This window comes from Typopeltis vanoorti, chromosome 23 (assembly GCF_054136105.1).
Source record: "Typopeltis vanoorti isolate ZY-2024b chromosome 23, IOZ_Tvanoo_1.0, whole genome shotgun sequence".
NCBI lineage: Eukaryota > Metazoa > Arthropoda > Arachnida > Uropygi > Thelyphonidae > Typopeltis > Typopeltis vanoorti.
In genome coordinates this window covers 52088151-52102949 of record NC_143571.1, presented here as the reverse complement: position 1 = coordinate 52102949, position 14799 = coordinate 52088151, and the positions used below count along the sequence as shown (strand labels likewise).

At 35.4% G+C, this 14799-nt stretch overlaps 1 protein-coding gene across 1 annotated transcript; it reads left to right on the top strand.

The window, feature by feature from the left end:
- The first annotated feature begins 12154 nt into the window (after positions 1-12154).
- LOC150093851 (protein ZBED8-like) lies at positions 12155-12622 on the top strand. The gene has a single exon (XM_090412537.1). The coding sequence runs from the start codon at positions 12155-12157 to the stop codon at positions 12620-12622; it is 468 nt and encodes a 155-aa protein (XP_090268663.1).
- The last annotated feature ends 2177 nt before the right edge of the window (positions 12623-14799 follow it).

The window sequence follows — 14799 nt, the reverse complement described above, 5'->3', positions numbered from 1 at the left end:
TTTTTTTTCATTGCGGGCCGTGAAATATTTTAATTTTTCCAAATGGAGCCTTGGAATCCGTATGTTTGGGAAACACTGCTCTAGAGAATTAGCAGTGAACTCTATCAAGACACTTCTGTCCTCCAATAAATACATACATACGCGCATTTTTATCATCTCGCATATGACATATAAAATTATTTTATAATATTATAAATTATACATACATCTTCATGGCCCACCTTTCCTAATTGGGTTGTGGGGAAACAGCTGCAAGAGGTACTTCCAATGTTCACGATCCTGCCACCAAGCTCAGGTATTCTGGTAGGATTTCCAAACGTGTCCACCCAAGGGTTTGGATATAATCTATCCAGCGAGTCCTTGGCCTTCCACGTGGTCTCCCACTCTCTGGCTTGGCAAAGAGGGCCTGCTGAGGGAGCATCTGTTGTGTCATTCTGACTAGGTGCCCGTACCAACGTAACTGTTATCTCTCAACAGGGAGAAACAGCGGTTGAGTATTGAGGGTTTCCCGAATTGCAGAGCTTCTGACTGCCGAGTCTTGTCAGCTCTGTAACCCTTCGAAGGAACCTCATTTCAGCCGCTTAGATTCGTGTCGCATTGTTTCAGTCATGACCATAGGTGAGGATGGGAACATAGATTGTATTGAAGAGAGCTAGCTTTGCCTTCTGGCTCAACTCCCGCTTCAATACTACCGAACGGCAAAATACCCGCAATATTGAGCTTGCTAAGCCAAATCGAGTATCTAGCTCTACGTCCCATTTTCCATCATTCTTGAATATGGACCCAAGGTATTTAAACTTCTCCACCTGCCTCATTGGGACTCCACTTACATGTAGAGTGCACTGGGATGTTGTCTTGAGACCACAAAGGTTTCAGTTTGGGCCACACTGATCTTCATTCCGGCATCTGCACAAACAGCTACAAACCTATCCAGGGTCTGCTGGAGGTCATCTGTGGAAGAGCTAAGCAGAACTAGGTGATCTGCAAAAATCAGACGTCCAATGCTACAACTTCTAATTCTGACACACTCACTGCCTCGGCTGTGCCTATCAATCCAGTCCATAAATAATATGAAAAGGAGGGTTGATCGAACATACCCTTTGCGGAGGCCAACGGAGACTGTGAAAGGTTCAGAGTTTGTGCTGTTTACCCTGACTGAAAACTCTGTGCATTCATACAGGGAATTGATGGCAACTAATAGTTGGCCATCCACTCCATACTCCTGTACTACATGCCAAAGCTTATCCCGAGGAACGCAGTCATATGCCATCTCCAAGTCCACAAAACATGTGTAGGCATTCTTGGCATATTCCCAAGATTTCTCAAAGATTTGCTTTAAAGTGAAGATATGGTCGGTTGTGCTTCTACTACCAGGACGAAAGCGACATTGTTCTTCCTGGAACTTTGACTCAACTATGCTCCTGCACCGTCTTTTCAAGCACCTAACATAGACTTTCCCAGGCAAGTTGAGCAGAGAGAGATGCCACGATAGTTACTACAATCCTTCTGGTCTCCCTTTTGGAGACTGGTATTATTATGCCAGTCTGCCATTGCTTTGGTGCTCGCCCAGATATCCAAGCAGCCTGACACACTCGAGTCAGCCAGAGAACACCATCTCGATTTAAGGGTTTTAGCATTTCGGGCCGAATTTCATCATCGCCAGCAGCCTTGCTCGATTATAATATAAATTATAATATTTATAAATATTATATTATAATATAAATAATAATGACGTAATGTACAGGTAGTCCCAAATTTCACGCAAGATTTAAATTTAGCGCCATTTGTGCGGTAAAGTGCTGCCAAAGAGAGAAAAAAAAAAGACAGCGTGACAGCTGACAATTCAGGGTTATTAAAAATGGAGCGCTACACGAAAGAACAACGCATTTTCATTGTTGAGCAATATTTTAAAAATAATGAAGATTATTCGAACCAAATCATCTTCAGCGATGAGGCTCATTTTCATCTTGATGGCTTCGTTAATCGACTTCGTTTCTGAACCCCATTTGGGGTTCAGAAAATCCACGAGTGATTGTTGAGAAACAAATGCATCCACAACGGGTCACTGTTTGGTGCGGATTTTGGGCTGGAGGCATCATCGGTCCATTCTTCTTCGAAAATGCGGCTGGTAAGGCAATAACAGTTAATGGTGCTCGCTATCGCGACATGATAATCCAGTTTTTTGTGCCTGAATTGCAAGATATGGATGTGGACGACATGTGGTTTCAACAAGACGGTGCCACATGCCACACAGCCCGAGAAACAATTCAATTACTGCATGTGTCATTTCCTGGTCGTGTAATTTCCCGTTTTAGTGATCAGAATTGGCCGCCCAGATCATGTGCCTTAACGCCGTTGGACTTTTTTCTTTGGAGTTTTTTGAAGTCTAAGGTTTATGCCAACAAGCCCACGACCACACACGCATTGAAGGAGGAAATTGAGCGCTGTATCAACGAAATTCAGCCATATTTATGCAAAACGGTCATGGAAAATTTCGACAAAAGAGTGCGTATGTGCCAGCAAAGCCGTGGAGGCCATTTACCCGATATGCTATTCCATGCATAACCCTATACTGTATACTTTATGAATCAATAAGAAATTACAATGTTTAAATAAAAACCTGTGTTTTTTATCAAAATTACTTCTTGCGAGAATTTTGGGACACCCTGTATTAACTTTATTTAATTAATAACGTTAGCATTTCATTGATAAATTATAGGAATAATAATATCAGTTAGTCGTAAACCTGTACTGTTCAAGATATTTCATCAGTTATTGTACATTTAGAGTCAACATTTAAAGTTTTATATAAAGTAATTATACATATATTTAGTTAGTAAATTTTCACAGATAGTTTTAAATGCGCTATGTTAAAAGTATTGTTAATTAAAACAGATTGTTTTACATAATTTCTTTAATTTTATTTCCCTATATTACGCGTTTGCCACACGTTGGTTATCTGTTGCTTGAAATATGTTTGTTGGTGTTTGAAGGAAAGCATCTTCGTATTAATATATTTTGTGCGTTTTATACAAAATTATTTCCTTGAATTCTTGAGATTGAATAAACAATTAAATGATTTATAAGCGCCCCCATTTTTGGTATAATTTCCAGTATATACCATTCGTGTGCTAGTTCGTTTATAATTTTCCACTGGAATATGTAAAGGCTACTCTACAATTTTGCACTTAGAGACGGCATGTGGAAGCTTGACTCTAGTGGTAATATATACCCTATCGGTAAACGATTAAGTATGGAAACTACTGAGTGACTGCATTATACACTTCTTTGCCAAAAGTATCCGGACGACACTTCTCTAGCAGGCCATACATGATGGATACAGTCAATAAGATATTCGTACATCCTTTGCAGCAATAATCGCTGTAATGCGTTGTGAAATACTGTCTACAAGTTTCTGACCCTTTTCTGGTGGGATAAGTTGCCATTGGGCCTTCATACGCTCTAACAATTGATGATGGTGTTGATTACAGGTGTCTTCCACAGGCATATGCGGCGCCCCAGAATATCCCACATCATTTCAGTCAGGTCCAAATCGGGACAATACTCCGGAAAAGGCAACCTATTAATGCTAATCTCTGAGAACCACCTTCGTGTTGTACACCAGCATGGTATAACTCATTATCCTGCTTTAAGAAACATTCGATTGCAATCCCATAGAACTCCGCCATCGCGACAATTGAACATCTCCTGTTTTAGATCGTTATTGTATAGATTAAACAACAATAGTCCAAGGACTGAGGATGCAGCATTAGTTAAATAGAATCTGACGCATTCATGCCCCTCATTGTGCAACTTTCTGATACCCCTCCCTGAGAGACTCACTAATTCAAGTTTCTATTCCAATCCCTATTCTCTAGTTTAATGTGAAATCCTATCAAATGCCTTAGGGAAAAATTACTTCTTGATTTGCCTGTGACATCAGCATCTCATCAAGTTATTTTCATATAAATATCTTAATATATCTTTGGCTCTTCACAATTAAAGTAAAAAACATAATATGAATTTAGACAATGAACGGAATTTCATTTGTAATTTAAAGAAAATTATAATATATATATATATATATATATTCTTAACTAAATAAAGTTATAAGACCAGAGGATAATTATCTACGTAAAAGCTTAATATGATGTTATTAAGGTATCATTCATTTTTATAACCAGAATTGAATGCGTTTTTAACAATCTTTGATTCTTGTTATGTGTTTTCGGGCGTCATTAACTTTCTCTAGTTCTCAAGAATTTCATCCATTCAAATGTGTCGTCTACAATTATTTAACAATAATTTAATTTATTAATTATTTCATGATCTTGCCATACCACCTTAATTGGTGTTTTATCTTCAGCATACTTTATTTAATGATGAATCTGCCCCTCCTCCCCCGATATATACTATCTTCATTTTTGCTATTGTGTAGGACGATGCTTGTCACAATTTTCTTTGATCTTTATTTCTTTCAATCCTTGTTCCTATTCGTTCAATATCCAAGTAGATAGTGGATCTCCTAATGTCCAGTACTCACCACAAGAAGGTGAGGACTGGACATTAGGTCAGAACCCCTGGTAGGTCCTCCGCACTGCTTTAAATTTTATGTGGAGGTCTCCTCTAAGTAATACAGCTTTGACCCTTAGGCTTCCCGGTCTTTATTTCTTTCTTGACAGTTCGTATTTTTCGTAAAACGCATTTCTTTTTCTTTCTTTTACTGAGGTTCCAGTTACGTTTTCTGTTTTAACTTTTGTATTATCTCATGCGATTCTTATTCATTTGTTTACTTTTACTCTCATTTTTTCTGATCCGTTTTTTATCAAATTATTTATATACTGCATACGTTGAGTCATATTAAAAGAAATATCATTTTGTCTCTTCAAATACTTCCCCAATAGTCTGATGACGATTTTCAAAGATCAGAATATTGTTTTCAAAATGGCAGACGATTTTTCAATACTTAGATATCAAGATTCTTATTTTAATATATATACTATCTGAACAAAAGTATCAGGACACACCCTCTGTAATTCGTAAACTGACGTCTAGATATCACTACGACCTCAGTTATAAAAGGAAGCACGGAGCAGTGTATTGTTCAGTGATAAGAAGTACGAGCAGAATGGGTAGGTCAAGGGAGCTCAGTTACTTCTAACGTGGACTAGTTATTGCCTGCGACATCAATAAGAATCTGTCAGAGACATTTCAACCCTCCTCAAGTTGCCCAAGTCAACAGTTGGTGACGTGATTATGAAGTGGAAACGTGAAGACCCAACCACAACAAACCCACAGTCGGGTAGACCGCCTTTAATGACAGACAAGGACCATCGAGCGTTGAAGAAGGTGGTGTTCGTGAAAATCGCTGGACATCAAGTGAAACAGTCACCTGTGAGTTCCACAGTGTTACTAGGTGTCCAGCCAGCACCATGACTGTGCGTCGAGAGTTACGAGGAGCGGGTTCCATGGTCAAGTAGCTGCCCATAAACCAAACATTTCTCCTGTGAACGCTATTCGTCACACGTTTCCAGTTGTCCACTGTCCAGTGACGTCACTCTTTATACCACTACAGGGCGGTGCTTATGGAAGGATCTGGGTGTGGCGAATGCCTGAAGAACGATTTCTGTAAGTGTCTGTAATGCCAACAGTGAAAATTAGAGGAGGTACAGTTACAGTGTAGGGGTGTTTTTATTGGAATTGACTTGGCCTTCTCGTAACACTACACGGAAATCTAAAGGCAGAAGGGTTCAACTACATTTTAACCCGCTGCGTAATATCTACGGTAGAAGATCAATTCGGTGATGACTATTGTCTCACCGAAGCATGACAATGCTACCTACCAGAAAGCAAGGTCTGTGAGGGAATGGTTTGTGGGCAATAACGTTCCAAAAATAGACTGGGGGTCCAGAGCCCTGGCCAGAATCCCATAGAACACCTTTGAGATGAATTAGAACGCCGACTTTACTCTTGACCCCAATGACCCACATGACGAACTGTTCTGGCTCCAGCTCTTCAGGAAGAATGGGCTGCCATTCCTCCAGAGACGTTCCTACATCTGGTAGAAAGTCTCCCCGGAAGAGTTAGTGCAAAGGGTGAACCCACCCAATATTAATGTCCACTACTGGAAAGTGACAGGGAAAGTCTGATTACCGTTTCGAGTAGGTGTCCTGATAATTTTGATCAGACGGTGTATATAACATTTTATAAAAATTGTGTCATAGGCATTTTTATAGAAGAAGTCTTGTTTTTTAAAATAAGTTTATAATTTTCTGATATTTCGTTTTATTCAGACATTATTCCCGTAATCTGAATGAGCGTGTGGTTCGTGTTCTTTGTGGCAGCAAATACGATAGAAGAGAGCGCCGTAGCTCTCCGTGTAGAATTTCTAAAGTTACCTGAGTTCAAAGATCGTGATTTAGCGGTTCTGATGATGTATATGATGATTTAATATCAGTCTCCCTCTGTCATTTGGTATCCGTTAATGAATAATTGGTTATAATTCGGAGAAATTGCAGACATCATTGAAATGCATTAATTATAGTTAAGCTAGTTAGTAATTGTTCACCAAAACAATCTCGTTGTTTATTTCATGACTTCCATGATGGCTGGCGGCTGCTTTTCCTGGAATAATAACGTGGTATTTGACCATATAAATTTATTATTTTTTTAATTAATTTCTAAATGCTGAATATTCATTTAATGCTATTCAGTCGGGAAAAAATCTTCAACTCAAAGAGAAACTGAATTCCGTTGTGTACATCCTAAATTCCAACTTTTATTACAGGTTGCGCGCATTCAAGATTGATTTATTGCAATAAATGTTTTCGACACTTTTGGTCGCCTTTTCTGTTCTTAATACAGTTCCATTGAAATGAAAAAACGTTTAGCAAATTAAGTTTAGGATAATATTCCTGAATCCAGCATTAAAAAGCATATCTTATGACTGATATTAACAATAAGAAATACATCACATATTTTGAATACGTTTAACATAAAGCTTCACTTACTTCCGTTGTTTGAATGTTAATTGAAGATTTGTAAATCCAACGTGAAAGCGCTCTGTTATTCCAATATATTTCCATAAATTATTAAAAAAATACAATTATGAATAAAATAATATTGCATGTTTTTTTTAAGTTTTATTAGTTTAAAGGAATATTAACCATTTATAAAAATATTAATGATAATTATTTTATCTAATTTCTTATAATAATAATAATAATAATAATAATAATAATAATAATAAATTGTTTCCTTAAATTTAAAATGCAGTGGAATAAACATGCTTGGCATCATTCCACTCTCTCGTAATGACAGAATCTGGGTAGCTTAAAAATTCGTTGCTAAGGGTAATTTTTAAACTCAAATATTCTCAAGTAGGTAAAATGGTAAACATTTTAATCTGCATAATAAAGCCATTAGCAATAAATTCAATACTTGCCTCGCCGCCGAATTTATTCTTCCCATAGTGAGGAGCTCTCTTCTTGTAAAGAATGTATATTATGTATCAACAGAACTCAATTAGATGAGGTTTCCTGTTGCATGAAATAGCCCTATTTTATTTTACTTTTTTTTTTGTTTATTTTTTTTTGACGCAACAGCAACCCTCAGCTTATAAATAAAAAGAAAAATATTTAATTTCTAGTATTGTATATCCTCGTGGATATCTTCAGATTAAATACAAATAGTGAAATATAAAATAATAGAATCCAACAGCTATGTTCGCAGCTGATGAAATGAGAGTATATATCATTTCAATATTAATAAATTACACTATGGGAAGAGTCAATCTGCACAACAACAAGCCAAGCATCCTGACATCTCGATGGTAAATTAAACATCTAGTTTAAATTCATTCGATACTGTCTAATAATTATAAAATTAGAAATCTCTATGTTAATACATTTTCCTGTTTGTATTTAATTTAACAGAAACTCCCTTTCTTGGCAATAGAATATCAAGAAAACGTGTTATTGTTTTTCTAGTCGCATACTAAACATGATGATATCTGTTAAGTAAAGTCAGACTGGTGTATTCCTGGTTTATAAAGAATGAAAGAAGAATATTTTAAGAACTGCCTTCATATGTAAAAAGTCGTTAATGAAATATTTGATACACCATGTTGGAATTATCGCAGAATTTTAATATTTCTGAAAATATATAAATCTCATGCCTTTTATTTTCAGAGGGTTTTCCAGGATGTTTAGCAGTAACTAACTTTTTTTAAAGACTAGTAAGTAAACAATCCTGTACCCTTTTGTGTTTCAGATAGCTTAAGCGGTCATAAAGTGAATGCTTTTTTTTTTCTCTCAAAGACATCAGCAGAGTGGAGAGAAGATAACTGGTGCCATATCATAGTCTCTAACCCTAATACTGTGTATGATTCCATCAAATAGTGTACGATCTATGATCGATTTTTTTCATTTGCGAGATAAGAAAAACGAGTTTACTTGCTTGCGAAAACCTACTTTCCGCAGATTAACAAACTCGAGAACCTGTTAGAAAAAATTCCTTGAAAAGTTCCACTAGTTTGGCAACTAGAATGAAAGGTTTTTTTATTGGTGGTCTAGCGCTATGGAAGCAAACCCTCCATTTCTAGAGGACTACACGGGGACCTCTGATATTTCTGGTTTCTGAAATATCAAAGAAAAAGTAAAAAAAAAAGGAGAGAAATTTCAATAGACTAAATACAAGTATTTATATAAATAATATATGTTACTTAAAAAATAATAAAAAGAAAAATAAAGTAGTGAAAGAGTTATATTTTATTAAAGTAAATAAACTTTCTTTATATATTTAAGAAATTGTATAAATTTACAACAATACCACAATATTTAATAAAAACACGCTAAATAGCATAATTCATCTGCACCTAATTAACTATAACCGAAGAAAAATTATCGCGAGGTTTGTAGTCGCTGATCTACGTATTCAAGAAGATTTAGATTTCAAAAGGTAATAACTTTAAACTTGCATTGCTATCTGAAATCGAATTAGAAATGACTGAGTTTGTAAGGTAGTCTTGTTTATGAACATCTACTGATTTCGGTTTGGAGTAAAAGTTAAAATTACGGCCAAAGTAACCAAGGCTCTAGGATTTAATCGTTTGTCTGTTAACTGCGTATATTCTCCTACTTCCTTGTTAAATGAAAACACAAGTTTCCGATGCGCACGGAACTATTATTTCCTTATTTTACCGACTAAATAAGTTTAGGCTGAAAAACCTTTAAAAAGGTTTTTAAACAAGCAGTAAAAGCACAGTGGTAAAAAACACTCAACAGGCGTACAGTCAGGAATGCTTGAAGTAGAAAAAGTCATCAAAGACTTGAAATGTGGAAAGGCAGCAGGTGTAGATGATATTCGACCAGAAATGCTGAAGTATGGTGGTATAAAAGTCTTACAGTGGTTGCACTGCATAGTTCAGAAAGCATGGACAGAGGGACGAATTCCCTATGAATGGAGTAGACCTCTCATAGTACCCATATATAAAAAGGGAAATAAAACTGATTGTGGGAATTACAGAGGTATTTCCCTACTGAGTGTTCCTCGCATGATTTGTGCAAATATACGTGAGAAACGGTTGACAAAAATTGTGGAAGAAAAGCTTGGCGAAGAACAAACTGGACTCAGGCCAAATAGAGGCTGTCAGGATCAGATCCTCACTTTACGACAAATAGATGAGAAAGCATGGGGATATTACAAAGATCTATATTAACCACGCTACCAGAAATCTATCAATTTCTTAAACCTGACATTAATCAGAATCAATAACAAAATAGCCACGAAGATATTCCACAAACCCACACATATCGGAAACTACCTCTATTTCAATTCATGCCACCCATATTCTATTCTGTTAACAAATCAATCATCCTATCACAATTTATCAATGCTTACAAATTCTCAACCAACAGTAATTATCCTAATACGGAATTGAAGTATTTAACACAGGTGTTCAAAAATCGCAACTACCCCACACATTTAATAAGTTACGCGAACTGTACGGCAAAATCCCGTCATAAGCATAATACAACCAAAACAGACTGCACTACACGTATGGTCATCAAATTGCTATACATCCAAAACACATACGAAGCCTACAAATACGTTTTCACACACACACGGACTATAAGCTAAGTATTCACTACGAACCAAAAATTAGCAACTCTCCTAAAACCCACTAAATCTCTCACACACAAAGAAATATTCGAACACCACAACGTAGTCTACAAATTTCCTTGTCAAAAAGACTGTGATATCACCTACACTGCCTCTAAAATTAGGTCTTTATGGACTACACTACAAGAGCCCATCAAGGATTGGAATATTCCCATTCAGGAATATCTGAACACAAAAAAACATCACAACATGAAAAAGAAAAATAAAACACAAAGTACAGGGAAGACATAAATTGCAGCTGACGCCCTTGAATTGAAACATATCCCCAAATCGATAAAGCCATAATCATAGACAAACAAGACAACGAAACAATGCTTAGAATATCCGAAACTATTGCCATAAAATGCGATGAAAATTCAATCAACGTCCACCGCCCCTATCTACTACTAAACAAGACACTCCAAAACAAAAACAGTCTATAATATCCGTAATTATAATAACAATATAGAGAATTATTGTCTGTAGATACTCTAGAACTAGGTGGTATATAGTATATACCATCTGGTTCTAGTGTATCTTCAGACAATAATTCTAGAAATTGTCTTTTATATAATCATTACTTAGATTCTTGTTAACATTATATATATATATATATATATATATATAATGTTAACAAGAATCTATGATTAGAAAAACTTGAACGCTATTAATTAGTTTGAAGGTATAGAAGCATGATGCACAACATTCGTAAAACCCATCAAGGACAAAATATCATAAAAAAAGTACACCAGCAGCGATTCTACAGAATTTGGATACGGGTTTTGGTATGTATATATATATAGCAAATAAAAAATATATCCGCTAACGCATTTTATTCCCCATGGGGAGTAGGGGTGTCATTTTGTAAAAGAAATCAAATTTCACCACAGGCAAAGAGTATTCCTAATTTTAACGATCTAGTGGGGCGGGAATGGCCTCATGAGCAACAGGGTCGTCAAATTGAAGTCAAGGGGGGCGTTGAAAGCACAAAGAAAAAAAATTAAGCGCTGGAAACATTTTATCATCAAAACTTTTGATGATATAACTGTTGGATAACGTAAGTAAAGGTCGTAATGGTTGCTTTATTTTACAAGTAAACGTGCAAAATGCAAGTTACAGACGATCCGCGTTGAAGTCCGACGACAGGTTTTAACAAGCAAAGTGTTGGCGGGCGCGCACTTTCAAGTGATCGGAATTTTACAATTCCAATACGAATCGGCAGGAACATGTGCATGTTATGACTTGGCACTGTATAATACTATAAATACGTTAGACATACGAAATCAGTTTTAGATTGTTTCTGAATTGTGTAACAAGCAGTTAGCAATCGATGTAGTGCATAAAAAGTTTTAGTGCATATTCGATACCTTGTCGGTAGCTCACTTTCACGGATTACACACAAAGCAAATGTCTGTTGTTCCACTAAAACAACAGGTTTCACATGAGTATTTTTATACATTTTCTTGTAAAAATAATTTGGTTTAGGTACGTGAGAAATTACATTCTAGCAATTTTGTAAATTTAACTTTTTTAACAGATTATATCCTGGCTGAACTCAAGAAGAAATTTACGCAATATAATATCGAATATTTGAGATACGACTTTATTCAGTCAGCTACAAACAAAACATTACAATGTGCCTGATTTCCCACTAAGTTTTTTTTTTCAAATGAATCTATGAAGACTTTCAGACTAGAAGAACATTTGGCAAAAGTTCATGCTGATATAAAAAGATTTATTGTATTTTCAACCGCTTAAAGAAAAATATTTGTTGCAACCAACATTGGCAGGTGTTTTCAGCAGCATCCAAACTAGATGATGATGGATTGGGTGCCTCTACGACATTTCCTTACTGATTGCTAAATCGGGAAAACTCCATAATATTGAAGAACTAATCCTACCAGTTGTTAGTGAGGTCATATACGTAGTGTACACTGCACAAGCCAGCCTCTGATATTACCAAGAAAATTCCTTTGAGCAATAATACAGAAGAATGCAACGAAGAATTGCCCAGGATGATGAAGACTCATGTGAGTATTTAGAAACAACCCAGCTCTCTATACAACTTGATGAGTCTATTTTACCAGGAAATGCAGCCTTAATTTTAGCATATGTACGATACATAACAGAAGAAAAAAGTTGTCAGAAATTATTATTCGCTAAAAATTTGCTAACTGATACTAAAGGAGAATCGATGTTTCATGCATTGGAAGAGTTCCTTTTTAAATTAAAAGAAATCCCTCTGAATCGTATCTTTTCAGTTGCTATTGATGGTGCTCCTGCGATGGTGGAGCGCTATTGCAGTTTTATTCCATATTTCAAAGAGGCGATGCCCAATATGTTCAATGTAAACTGTGTGATTCATCGTAAACATTTAGTTGCCAAATACCCGAGTGATCGCGTACACAAGTCATTACATTATGTAATTACAACATCAACGAAATCAAAAGTCATTCACTGAATTACAGATTGTTTGAACAACTTTGTATTCAAAACGATGAACAATTCAATCACTTTCTGCTCCATACAGGTTCTTTGGCTTCAAAGGGTGCCTGTTGGAATCGATTTTATAAACTCTTTGACGCAGTGCTACTGTTTTAGAAAACAGAGATCATTCTTTACAAGCTAACTTGATTATTTTCAAAAGTGACATAGCTTATTTGACCGACTTGCTTAACAAATTTAATGAAACAAATCTACAACTCCAAAGAAGATGAGCTGAATTTAATAAAAGCAAAAGCTGTTATTTCTGCGTTTGTGTCTAAACGTCTCCTATACAAACGAAACTTAGGACGAGGAAAATTCAGTCATTTTTCGAATCTTCACAGTGGAAAAATATGACGAAGACATGCTTAGCTATTGTCAGTACTTGGAAGCTCTCCATTGTGATTTCAACCAACGATTTAAAGATATTCTTGAAATGAAAATACCCGATTGGGTTTTGGACCCATTTTCAAGTACAAACACAGACGAAGCTTTTCAATTACAAGAAGAACTAATAAAAGTAACAACAAATGAGTAATTGAAATTAAAATTCCTAAACGCGTACCAACAGTTCTTGTTACAAAAGCAGATGCCCATACTTTATCCTGGATTGTGGGCTGTAGTAAAAATGTTTCTAATCGCAATTTCAACATCATATTTAATGAAACGTGTGGTCAGTGCAGTCACAAATCTTTTTGTCTAAAAACGAAACAGACTGCAAATAGCTGATCGCGGTGATTTTATAATGCTGCTGACAGAGCCAAATATCAATAAATTGGTAGCAGCAGACAAGGATTTTTTCTCATTAAGATTGTTTTTAATATTACTGATCATTATTTACTATTTTATGTGTAATTTATGTAATGTCCTGCGCGGTTATCACTATCAACTGGTTTAGTAATAAGAAAAGAAATCAAACATTCTATTTCCAAGCCATCTATCTCCATGATATACAATTTTTTCCCGTTCAATTGATGCACCATTTGCCAGGCAGCCAGACGTGGCGTGACTTCTTCACCATCATTTTATTATAACATAATAAATGTTTTCATATAACATAATAAAATTTTAATATAACATAATAAACATATTATAACACGACCTACAACAACTCTCTACATCCCTACACCCTTCTACAATTCATACGGTTCTTTTGCGAGATCACATCAGATACCCACGCAACTCAATAACCAATCAAGAAATTTAAAACACATAGATAAGTACAGAACATTAAAACACGAACTCTGGAAAATATACCAACAAAGTTAAGAAACCATCAACACTAATATACACATCACAAATCACCAACATCCAATGCCATCATCCCATACATTAACAGGAGCAGCAAGATAAATAGTGAAGACTATATCGCCTCTCTTCACAAAAGCTAACCCAAGCTTCAAAGTAGGTGGGATTAACTCGTCTCACTCAACCACATGTAATCCTTATAACCAAAGAAACAGATTATGTAATAAAACGGTTAGTAACGTATAGAACAATAAAGAAGATACTGAAGATACTGATTATTATGTGATAATATCATTAATATAATGCTCTTATGTAACATGAAAAAATAATGTAATAAATTATTCTTATCATTAAAAATTATTATACAAGAATTCTGAATAATTTTCATTGTTAACATTGGAAGAACATGTGTTGTAAATACATAATATAGAGGCAAAAAATACTATTAAAATTTTAGTTGAAATCGATGTAGAAAATACAGCACTTAGAGCTGAATTCTGTAAAATTATAAGTTGCAACGTCAATCAAGATGTCTATTGTATGTGTAAATATTTTAGCAATCAATAAATTACTATTACTAATTAATTAAATTACTATTACTAATAAAATTATTATTATTATTATTATTATTATTATTATTATTATTATTATTATTATTATTATTATTATTATTATTATTATTATTGTAATACAACTAAGCCAAAAAATCGGCTCCCCCATTGAACCAAGAGACATCCAGTCAGTGCATCGGTTACCACAAAAAAGGAAAAGAGAAAATAATACCCGTCCTTCTCGCGTCGTAGTGCGACTCACCAACAGCCTAACAAAAACTACACTTATAAAAGCTAGCAGGATTAAAAATCCAGTAGTAAAGGATCTGAAAGGAGACCACGACAACACCCCAAT

Bases quoted from the DNA above. Each gene is read 5' to 3' on its own strand.
- LOC150093851 (XM_090412537.1), top strand. From the start codon at position 12,155: ATGCAACGAAGAATTGCCCAGGATGATGAAGACTCATGTGAGTATTTA.